The 12574-nt window shown below is 43.9% G+C and overlaps 1 protein-coding gene across 4 annotated transcripts in view; it reads right to left on the bottom strand.

Annotated features, from left to right (window-relative positions):
- Positions 1–12574, bottom strand: part of BCAR3 (BCAR3 adaptor protein, NSP family member) — a 200266-nt gene that overhangs the window by 4495 nt on the left and 183197 nt on the right. For all 4 annotated transcript variants that reach the window (XM_081145886.1, XM_081145885.1, XM_081145887.1 and 1 more), the window contains 3 exons: positions 9179–9350; positions 6101–6212; positions 8–220 (listed from right to left, as the gene is read on the bottom strand). In XM_081145886.1, coding sequence (XP_081002012.1) covers positions 8–220; positions 6101–6212; positions 9179–9350 — 497 coding nt within the window. The remainder of the gene's footprint in view (positions 1–7; positions 221–6100; positions 6213–9178; positions 9351–12574) is intronic.

The raw sequence follows: 12574 nt of genomic DNA on the forward strand, positions 1-12574 counted from the left end.
CTCTTACCTTCCAGGATCCTCTCGGCATTCACCTGGTAACTGTGTGCAGCCTCTGCCATGTGTCGGGCTGTTGCCAGATGGTTCATAATAATTTCACAGCTTTCATCATTTTTTTCCCACATGTCAGTGCCTTCAAAAGTGACAGCCTGTCGTTCCATTAAGGTCACAAGAGGCATCAGCAGGGGGACTGATATATTGTTTGGGAGGACACAAGTGGATTCTGAAAAACAAGGGGTAAAGTTTTCCATATCATTTCCCCCCCAAAGTTAAGCACAGAGAATTCTGGTACAAGATGATGATGTAAGATAATCCTAGGCCCACCTCCTCCCACGGACACATTGAATCTGCAGCTAAATATAGAACAACTTCCTCTGAAGAAAACCTAAAAGCTGTTTGAGCAAATCCTGCAAATGAGTCCAATGAGAGGCCCACATAGAAGTGGGTAGGAGAGGCTGGGACACAATCTCACCATAAACCCCAACCCTGGTGCAGTGACCTGAGAGACAAGCCCCCAAACATCTACCTTTAAAAACCAATGGGGCTTAAGGCCATGAGACCTACAAGACTATAGTGACCTGAGAAAACAGCTTAAAGGGTTCACCTGCCCCAGGGCTCAGCAAAAGGTAGCTGATGGAGGGGTGCTCAGGCTTTATGTGAATGAGCCTGAGGGGGTCATCTAATTTAGCACACATTTAGGGCCCTGCTAGCTGACAGGCACCATCTTCACACTGCCTCACTCTAGCCAGTGGGTGTCCTTTTTTTCTGTGGGAGCTAGTTATAAACTCTCCCTCAGCTTTGCTCCAGCATCTCCCAGAAAGGAGCTCATACCCTTGCAGCTGCTGCCAGAGGACACCTTGATGTTGCCAGGGTCTGGTGGCCAGTGGGGCTTATATCCATGGGTCCCACAGGACTGTAACCAATGGAGAAAGGGTTCTTAAACAGCTACTACCCTCAGGGCACAGCACAAGGCAACAGTGGCTTATGAGCTTATCCTAACTGCAGTCTGAGGGCAGGCTTCTAATTAAATACTCATCTAAGAGTTGACTGTAATCCTTTGCAGAGACCTCAAAGGATGAGCACTCCTTTGTGCTCTCCCCCTGCTGTGGTCTAGAGCACCAGTATTCCCCAGAGGGGAGCTTTTACATGGAGCTGTTATCCTGGTTTTTGTGGCTGCCACCCAAGGAACTCCCCTTGATCACCTGATCTGGTGGCCAGGGGAAGTGTGTATTCTTGGGTCCCGCTGGATTGTAAAAATTGGAGAGTTCCTGGCAGGACACCCCCTCCCCCCCTTGCCCAGGGCACTGCACATACAGCAGACTAAAACATACACACACATACGTCTTTCTGTGAAAGGGGCCTATTTGCCCTGGAACTTCAGCCCGAGGGACAGGTTTCAGGTATGGCACATAACAAGGGGCTTTCAGAGGTGTTTCAAGGGAACATAAGCTGGTGGACAATATCTTTGCACACACTTTTTGCCTCAGAACAGTTCACCAATATCTCCCAAAAAGGATCTTATACGCTTGTCCGGAGCCCTGATTTTGTAACTGCCACCCAGAGGACACCTCCAGATTGCCTGGTGGCCAGTGGGGTTTACGCTTGCAGTTGCATAGGACTATATAAATTTGCATACTTTGAAAAGATTCTGCCTGAGGGTCTAGCTTCCAATCAGCTTGAATCTAGGTGCTGACTGATCCTCCTTGTTGAGATGGTGACAGATACGGTATATGGCATGCCCTTATACTGGAAGCAATTAAAACTGAAGTAGGCTGCTTGGACAGTCACAAAGGTTTGGGAAACTACTAAGAGCTAGGGCAGGGTTGAATGATAAAGTTCATCTCCTACATGAGGCCACTCTACCAGAATGTGTTCAAAATGAAAAAAAAAAAGATAAAACCTTAGGGGGAAAAAACATCTTAATGGAGATAATTTACCTGATAAAGAGTTGAAAGTAATATCATAAAGATGTTCACCAAACTTGGGAGAAGAATGAATGAATGCAGTGAGAACTTCAACAAAGAGATAGAAAATATAAGAAAGTACCAAATAGAAGTTACAGAGCTGAAAAATACACTAGATGGGTTTGAAAGCAGACTCAATGAAGCAGAAGAAAGGATTGGTGAACTTGAGGACAGGGCAATGGAACTCACCCAATCAGAGCAGGAAAAAAATGAAGACAGTTTAAGGGATTTATGGGACAACACCAAGCAACTAACATTAACATTAAAGAGGTCCCAGAAAAAAAGAAAGCTGCAGAAAACTTTGAAGAAATAATGGCTGAACACTTCCCTAACTTGGGGAAAGAAACAGCCATCTAGATCCAGGAAGCCTAGAGTTCCAAAGACAATTATCTTAAAGAAGCCCACACCAGGACAAATTATAATAAAAAAGTTAAAGACAAGGAAAGAATCTTAAAAGCAGCAGCAGAAAAACAATTTGTAATATACAAGGGAAGCCCTGTAAGACTATTAGCAAATTTTTCAGCAGAAAATATGCAGGCCAGAAGGGAGTGGCATGATACATTCAAAGTAAAATAAAGGGGAAAATTTTCCAACCAAGAATATCCAACAAAGTTATTCAAAATTGTATAGAGTTTTCCAGACAACCCAAAGCTAAAGAAATTCATCACCACAAGAAATGTTAAGGGAGTTCTTTAAGCTGAAAAGGGCACTGATTAGTAAGAAGAAAACATAAAAGTATAAATCTCACTGGTAAAGGTAAATATATAGTAAAAGTAGTAGATTAATCACTTATAAAGTGATTAATGAAGAAACAGAAAATCTGATCAGAGCAATTACTAGTAAGGCAATTGAATTGTTAATCAAAAACCTCCCAAACAAAGTCCAGGACCAGATGGTTTTGCTGATAAATTCTACCAAACATTCAAAAAAAAGCCAATCCTTTTCGAATTCTTCCACAAAATAGGAGGGAACACTTCCAATCATATTGTATGGGCCAGGCCAGGGTTGCCCTGATACCCAAACCAGACAGGGATGCCACTAGAAAAGAAAATTATAGGCAAATATCTCTGATGAACACAGATGCAAAGATATTAGCAATCTGAATTCTGCAATACATTAAAAGGATCATACACCATGAGGAAGTGGGATTTATTCAGGGTGCAAGGAAGGTTCAGCACCTGCAAATTAATCAATGTGACATCCCACATTAACAAAATGAATAAAAAAATATTTCAATAAATGCAAGAAGCACATTTGACAAAATTTAACATCCATTTATGATAAAAAACTTTTAAAAAAAAAATATATATCTTTATTGATTTCAGAGAGAGGAAGGGAGAGGGAGAGAGAGAGAGAGAGAAACATCAATGATGAGAGAGTCATTGCTCAGCTGCAGCCCGCAGTCTGGGCATGTGCCCTGACCGGGAATCGAACCCCGATTGCCTGGATCCCAGGTCGACGCTCAACCGCTGAGCCATGCCCGGCTGGGCTATGATAAAAACTCTTAACAAAGTGGGTACAGAAGGAAAGTACCTCAACATAATAAATGCCATATATGACAAGCCCACAGCTAACATCATAAGGGTAAAAAGCTGAAAGCTTTTCTTCAAAGATCAGGAATAAGACAAGGATGCCCACTCTTGGTACTTTTATTCAACATAGTACTGGAAGTCCTAGCCAGAACAAATAGACTAGAAAAAGTAACAAAAGGTATCCAAATTGGAAAAGATGAAATAAAACTGTCACTGTTTGCAGATGACATAATACTATAGAAAATCCTAAAGACTCTACCACAAAAACCTATGAGAACTAATACATGAATTTGGCAATGCAGGATACAAAGTTAATATTCAAAAATTGGTTGCATTTTCATATATTAATAATGAATTATAGAAAGAGAAATTAAATAATCCCACTTATAATTGCCTCAAAAATAAAAAAATAGGAATAAATTTAACCAAGGTTGTGAAAGACCTTGTACTCTGAAAACTATAAGGCACTGATAAAAGAAATTCAAGACGACACAAATAAATGGGAAGATAATACATGCTTATAGACTGGAAGAATTAATATTGCTAAAATGTCCATACTACCCAAAGCAAACTACAGATTCAATGTAATCCTTATAAAATTCCTATTTTTCACAGCAATAGAGCAAACAATCCTAAAATTTGTATGAAACCACAAAAGACACCAAATAGCCAAAGCAATCTATGGAAAGAACAACAAAGCTGGAAGCATCATGCTCCCTGATTTCAAACCATATCACAAAGCTATAGTAAGGAAAACAGTATGGTATTGGCATAAAAAAACCCCAGACACATAAAGAATGGAACAGAGAGAGAAACCAGAAAAAACTCGCACACAGATGGTCAATTAATTTACAATGAAGGAGCCAATATTCATACAATGGGAAAGGCTAGTCTTCAGTAAATGGTGCTGGGAAAACTGGATAGCCACATGCAAATGAATGAAACTTGACCACTACCTTACACCATACACAAATTGATTTAAAACAGATTAAAGAACTTAAATGTAAGACCTAAGACCATAAAACTCTTAGAAGAAAACTCTTGACATTGGTCTTGGCGATAATTTTTTGGATTTGACAACAAAAGCAAAAATAAACAAGTGGGACTACAGCAAACTAAAACAAATTCTGCACAGCAAAGGAAACCCACAAAATGAGACGTCAGTCTATGGAATGAGAGGAAATAATTTGCAAATCATATATCTGATAAGGGATTAATATCCAAAGTACAGGGGTGGGCAAGAATAGGTTTACAGTTGTGAGTATGGGAAACAGTTTATTCTTGTTTTATTATTGTATTATTTTCCAAACAAAGTGTAAACCTACTTTTGTCAACCCCTGTATATAAAGAACTCATAGAACTCAATGGCCAAAACATCCCAAAACATTAATCTCATTAAAAAATGAGCAGAGGACCCAAATAGGCATATTTCCAAAAAAGACATACAGATAGATGATAAACAGATACATGAAAAGATGCTCAAAATCATTAATCATCAGGGAAAGGCCAGTTAAAACCACAGGAGACAGAACCTCACACCTATTTCTTCTCTCTTTAATAAAAACCATCCTAGTAAGTGTTGGTGAGGAAGTAGAGAAAAGGGAACCATTTGCACTGTTGTTAGGAATGCAAATTGTGTAGCCACTATGGAAAGCAGTATGAGGGTTCCTCAAAAAATTAAAAATAGAACTATATGACCCAGCAGTTCCACTTCTGGGTATTTATCCAAAGAAAACAAAAACCCTAGCTCCAAAAAATATGTGCACCCCCCTATCCACTGCAGCATTATTTACAATAGCCAAGACATGGAAACCACCTAAACGCCTATCGGTAGATGAATGGGTAAAGGAGGCGTGGATTATATACACAATGGATTATTACTTAACCATAAGAAAGAATGATATCCTGCCATTTGGGACAACATGGATGGACTTTGAGGGCATTACACTAAGTGAAATAAGTCAGACAGTCACATATGTGCTCACTTATATGTGGAACCCAGAAAAACAAAAACAAAACACACAGACAAAAAACCCGAGCTCATGGATACAGAAAACAGTTGGATAGTGGCCTGAGGTGGAGGGTGGATGAAAATGGGTGAAGGGGACAAAAGGTCCACATTTCCAGTTATAAAACAAATAGATTATGGAATACAATGTTCAGCATGGTGACTGTATTACTGCGGGGCATACTTAAAAGTAGCTAGGAGAGTGGGTCTTGAAAGTTCTCACAAAAATTTTTTTGTAACTATGTAGGGTGATGGATGTTAACTGGACTTACTGTGGTGATCTTGCAGTACATACAAATATCAAACCATTACATTGCACACCTGAAACTAATATAATGTTATATCAGTTATGCCTTAATTTCATAAAAAATTAAAGACAGAATGAAGTGACTGGTAGCCTATGGCTTTTTTTTTTTAGCACCTGCAACAATGCCGTCATCTGATAAAAACCTTGATTGACACATCAACAATCCTGCAGATAACTCGGAGCCTCATAATATGCCCTAAGTGCTTTGATCAAACCAGAACAGTACAATCTATTGGTCTTACAGACACCAGTGGGGCAGCCACCAGGCCTGCTTCGCTGACCCTGGGCTCACCTCTGCCTTCGTGCAGGATTTTGCTGAATGGCTTCAGTTGTTTCTCATAGAGGATGGCGGATTGGGTATACTGGTGCCGCAGGGCCGTCCACGTTTTTTCTAACCTTGTAATCTGGAAGAAAGCAAGCTGTTACCATTTTGGAAAAGGTCCTTTTTTAAAGGTTCTTTATAAAAAAATTAAATGTTTTTATTGATTTTAGAGAGAGAGGAGGGGGAGAGAGAGAGAGAAACATCGATGTGAGAAACATCCATCAGCTGCCTCCTGCACACCCCTGCTGGTAACCCAGGCATGTGCCCTGATGGGACTTGAACCAGTGACCTTTTTTTGGTGGATAGGATGACATTCAACCAACTGAGCCACACAGGCCAGGGCTAAAATGACCTTTTTGCTTAAGTTTTGGAATAGATGCACGTGGTAAAAAAGAATGCAGTTGAAAGGAGTGTACAGAGAAAAGTTAATCCCCCACCCTCACCTTAGTCCCAGGCCCATCCCAGGGACAACTCCTCATCAATTTCCTGTGTGTGTGTCTGTACACACACACACACACACACACACACACCCTGCTTGAAAATAAATACATGTCATACTACACATATTTTTTTTTTGCTCCTTGCTTGGTAATCATTTCATATAAGTACATATAAAACAGCATAGAACAGCCTCATTGTGTTAAACTTCTGCATCATGCTCTACTTTATGGATAAACCATAGTTTAACCAATATCCTATAGATCAGGGTTTTCAACGTGTTTTCCTATTACAAAATTACCTCCTAAAGATTCTGCAAATGTGTACATGTGTGAAAACATCTAGAGGATAAGTTTCCAGAAGTGGAACTACTGGGTCAAAGAGTGCATGTGTTTTAGACTTGAAGAGGAGCTGCCAGCTGTCTTCCATAGAGGTTACACCGAGGGGATGCAGGAACGTGAGGCTCAGCATTTCCATGCCACTCGTAAGGAGTGACATCTGAGACGTGGAGCTTGCCCAGGCCGTATGACGCCATCTCTCATTCCTTGACATATCCTTTGGAATAATGTCAACACCAACACATGCCAGTGACTCTGCCCGCCTCAGATAAATGGCCCCCCACTCACACCGTAACACCAGCAGGCCTACGTGGAGTTTTCTACATGAAACAAGGGAGAAAGGGCACTAATATTTAGGGAATGAGAGCCGACTCAGGCGTTTGAGGAATTTCACCTAATCCTCGCAACACCCTACGAAGCAGGAATTTGGCCTCATTTTACAGATCAGAAAACAGAAGAGATTAGGTAGCTTGCTCAAGGTTTCACAGCTGGTAAATGGCAGGGCTGAGATTCATTTCACTGGCCTCTAAGAGCTCTTGTGTTTTCCAAGCGAAAGGGGAGGAGGGCTGGGCACCGGCAGACTTTCTGGGGAGGAAGGGATGTGGGCTGGCCTTCCTCCGGCCACCACACCACCCTCACAGCCCGGCTCTTCCTCAGCCCTCAAGCAGCGCCCTTCTGAAAGAAGCCCTGTCTTGGCTGAGCCCGTCTGCTGGATAGGGGGCCCTCTCTTGGTACGAGAAGCTGGGAAAAGAAAGTGGCCCATGTGGCTACAGTATGTGGGCAGGTTTGGATGGTGATACATAGAAATGACGTGACTGCTGGGGTTTTTCCTGGGTCTACCACTTCCCTGCCCAAGCAGCGCTCTGGCTCACCCCAGGCCCTGGGCACCCTGGAGGACTAGTTCCCTCATGGCTGAGGTGCTCAGAGGGAGAGTCTGAGGCTGTGGGAGGGGGGGTACCTGCAAAGGCATGTTGACGTGCTCAGGGATAAGTCCCTAACCGCTGAGTTGGATGTCATGGACAGCAATCACGTAATGCCACAAACATCCCCCTTCCCACTCTCTGAGGAAGCTCTGGCTGGAGGGCTACATACGCAGCTTAGTTTGTTGGCTCAGGCCTCAGAATTATATACAGGTTTGGATAAGAGGAAATAAATCTGATGCAGATTAAAGACACCTGAATGAAAAATTAGAATTCCTGATATTGTAGAAGTCAGTCTATCATGAAAATATGGCTGAATTTGCTAATTTCCAGTATCAACCCTACTAAATTCCAGTGCATCTAAAGAATTTTGTAAGCTCTTGGAATATTACATTATAATTGGAATTGAAACCCCTGCCACATTTTCCTGGAGAAGGAATGAAGTTGTTCAGCTTCTTGTCTCTAAGGTGACCTTGCTTTAAAGCAAGGAAACTATGTTCCTAACGTGCCCTGCACGACGCTGACTGCAACCGTCTCCCCAGGGGCAGTGCTGGGTTTTCAGCGAGAACCCGGCAGGATTTCCAAGACAATCTGAGGCTCTGAACCAGCCCCGCTTGATGACGAGCGGTTTTGTGTTGCCATCTGCAGCCCGAGCTTGCAGGGCGGTAAGGGAAGCCCCTGCGCACCTCGGGCTAGCAGAGCAGGACGGGGAAGCGGAATCTGAGCGATCGAGGCCACAGGCCTGTTTTCCTCTATGAGGTCCATTTGATTTTAAATACAGGTTTTCAGTTTTGACACTCCTAAAAATAGGCCATCAAAGCAGGTAAGTTCAAAGTGCCCAATTTCAGAAATTCTAACTCCGGGGTTATATGGCAGGTGGTTCAGAAATCTGAATTTTTTAATAAGAGGTGTTTTAGGTAACCTGAGGAATATTCTTTGACATAAACCACTCTCAGGATTCTCAGAAATGAGCTCCCCAAATGGCTCGGTTCCCCAGTCATTACCCCAAACTGCGCGCACATCTAGTGACTCAGGTGGACGCAGTCTCTTCCTTACACAGCACAGTTGTGCCAGTCACACCATCCTAGTTGGTTCTTCAGGAACACTGTTCTCCAGGGTGACTCTTTTTATTGTACATCGAAGAGAAAGTGTGGGCTGTCAGCGATACCCCGCTGTTTTTAAAAACAGCCAAAACGCTACTCTTGGTTGTCCCCTAATCAAAGCAGCTTTGGCTAAGATTCAGTTTACCTTTGGAGACTGACTAACACTGTGTGTGATCTGCTAAGCATGGGCTTGCAGAATGTGAAGCACACACAGGCCCACGGGGCTACACAAAGCAAGTGGAAACTTACCTGCGGCATTTCCAGGGCTTTCATGATGGCCGAGAAAGAATAGAGGTCCCCCATGGAGTCCTTCAGTTCCACCGCCACCTGGATGATCCTGTTGAGGGTGGCTGCTCGGTCCTCCAAAGTGCCCGTGCAGCCCAGAATGTCCACCGCAATGCCAATGGCCATGGTGCTGTGTCTGAGGGGGAGGAGATCAGTGGTCAGGCCCAGGGTCAACAGGACTAGGGGGAAATGAAGCCAGACCAGCCAGGAAAAGGGCTGGCTTTGCACCATCTGCTGCCCTTGCCCCGAGATGTGCTGGTCGCTCGGGCCGTTTGGCTGTTGATTTCAACAGAGACCACCCCCCCCAGGCTGACTGCGGCAGGGCCCGGGCAGGACCTCAGACTGAACTATGCAGAGTCCAAAATGACAGGTGCCCCAGGAGCAGGCTTGGTTCAGGCCTGGATCTGGGGCATGAAGGGGGCCCTCCTCAGGCAAAGTACATGTGGCTCCTTGTACCTTCTGCCATGAGAAATCCCAGGAGACAGCGGGTTCCCCCCAACACAATGGGGAATCCCTCGGGGAAGCCCTGGGCAACCTCTGCTGAGCCCCCTGCACTGGGGTATAGACGGGACAGAAAAAAGAGAGAATATGCTCGATCCAGGAAGACGACAAGGGTGTCGGAACCAAGAAAGGAACAAGGAGCTAAGAGGAGAGTGTCTGCGGCTCTGGTCGAGGGGCCAGAAAGTGGATGGGACCGTGGACGACGACTGGACAGTGGACTGGCGGGATGTCCCTGGAAGGTCAGACTCTAATAAAATGAACATCTTGTTTGTATCTGCCGACAGTCCTCCCTTTTCTCACCCTGAACTATACAGGTGGACCTCACAGACCCAGAACAGGAAGCAGCGTGATCTTTTCTTTACATGACAATGGGGCTAATGTGGACTGGGCGGCAGAGCAGCCTCCCTCACTGAAGGCAGGCGTCAGACTCGACCCCTTTCCTTCCCTCTGAAAATCAGGACTGCGGAGTCGACTGCAGGGAGCCGGAATGGCCTCAGTTACATTTCCTCTAGGCTGTGTGATGCAAGTGCTGGAGGTGAAGCCCCAATTCATTGTTACTAGTCAATCTGGTCGACAAAAGTCCAGCCCAGGAAAAAGTCCTAGAAGAGATTATTTGGGCCAAACTGATGGCAATTGCCAGGAAGCAAAATCTCAATGGATTGGGAAAAGTCTCAGGAGAATGGCAGTTTTGCAGCTTATTTTATACATTAGAATCAAAAGAGGAGCTATAAGAGGGGTTATGTGACGTCCGCTGGTGGTAGATTAGGGAGGCAGGAGAAAGCGAAGCAGGCAATTGCCGAGATTAGATAAAAAGCGACATCGAGAGGCACGAACTTCTTTTACATTGGAGGGTAGAGGATAGTTAACATTTAGCACAGAGAAATGGTATGTGGGCAACAAGAGCCATGTAGTTTCCTGCTCTGGTGCCAGGGGTTGTGCTGTCGAGGGGTCTGGAAAATTACCCTGACATTTCAAAGGTATGTTATCGCGGATGCAAGGACAATGTAAAAGTTTAAGACTGACCTTTGTCAAGGAAGCTACAGGCCCGGAATGTGACTACCCACTATGACCTGCTTTTAGTTAGGAGTTTGTATGGCCAGACCAGCCTGTGTGGTTTCTTCGGCTCTCTGAGTTTGTAAGGCCTGCCATGTGGGCCTCCCCTAGGCTCATCAGGTTTAGTATGTGGCCCCTTTTCCGTCCACATCTAATATTTGTTAAATAAGTAATGAGCTCTGCTTGCTCTGTGTGTGTTTGTACATATACAGGGTGGGGCAATAGTAGGTTAACAGATGTGAGTATTCAAAACATAGTTTATTCTTGCATTATTATTTATTATCGCATTATTTTCCATATGAGCAATTGTAAACCTACTTTTGCCCCACCCTGTATGCTTGTACGCTGCTTACTCACAGTGTGACCTTAGGGTGTTACTGACTGCTCCACTCCTCGATTTCTTCATCTGTAAAATGGGAACAAGGGTAGTTGTGAGAAATAGAGACTGTGTGTAGGTATAAAAATAACCAAAGTGCCTGGCACTGGCAGGCACCTAGCAAACAGTACTTGTTACTACAATCATCTCTATGGGTACATCTTTCCCTCTGTATCTTGGTCCATTTTGCCTGTTTGTCTCTTTTCCTTCATTTATTCCCTTCCAGATTTCTTGTCTTTCTTAATTAATGGATCCTAACATAGACTTAAAGTCTATTTTTATCATCTGTTGTTTACTGAAGAGTTTTGTTACCCATTTGCAAAGTGTTAAGGTTGAGCCAAACATTTTAGATGTTTCTTTTAAACTAATAGTAAACTAACTTCTGATGTTGCATTCGGTCTCTTTTTTTATTCAGTGTTTTTCCCTTGATGTTTTTGTAGCCCTTAATAAAAGACATATTTTCTACTTCTTTAAGACCTGGCATTATACCAGTGGCTAACTGGGTAACTCTATCCATTCATTCAACCAACATTTGTCTAAAACCTCCTGTGTGCACCACTATGGGAAAGACACTCAGCCTGGCACGTCTGCTACAGGAGCTCCAGGGGTTGGCAGCAGGAGGCACTCACTGTCATACGAAGGATCTCTCTACTCAGTAGGCCTGGAATGGGTGAGGTGGTAAATTAAAAAATAAAGGGTGCTTTTGTATTTGATTCTGAAACACAAGAAGATGATTCCATCTGGCCTTTCAGGACCACTATACCCCTGACCTTTATTTAAACACATTGTCATGAAGAAAACCAGACTCTAGCAGGAAGACCCACAGGTCAGCCCTGGACAGGAAACATGCCAAGGAGCAAGACCCCAGGGCAAGTGGCAATCGGGAGAAAGGAAACGGATGTAGACGAGAGTGGAAGTCTGAAAATAGCCGAGAGAGAAGTCCCAAGCCTGCCGACCACAGCCTGGTCCCATGTCCAACACACCTCATGAAACTGATAAAATGAGGCCTGGCACTTGGGGAGTTTCAGACTGAAATGTACCACATGAGAAATGGGGAAGTTGGTGGCTAGAATCTAGAAAAGTCTGATCAGGAAAAGTAGAAAAATTCAGAAGGCAGACCTACAATTGCCCAAAGGCATCTACAACAAGGATGCCTGAACAGTCCACACAGACATGTCCAATCTCCTGCCTCGCACAAGTCTCCCATTCGGCATTCTGGTGTCTTCTATGAGAGGCACCTGTAGCTGCATAGCCACAGCAACAGTGGCACTGGAGCCGTTTTATCTGCTTTGTAGCCAGGTAACCTTGAAAGCAGGGGTGTCGACCCCCCACACTATTTGAAGGGCACTGTTTACATTCTGGGGGCGGATGTCCTCGGACCACACTGCCCACTGCCCACAGGTGGCTATTTAAGCTTAAACCAGTGAACA

This window comes from Miniopterus schreibersii (assembly GCF_964146895.1).
Source record: "Miniopterus schreibersii genome assembly, chromosome: 8".
NCBI classification, from domain to species: domain Eukaryota; kingdom Metazoa; phylum Chordata; class Mammalia; order Chiroptera; family Miniopteridae; genus Miniopterus; species Miniopterus schreibersii.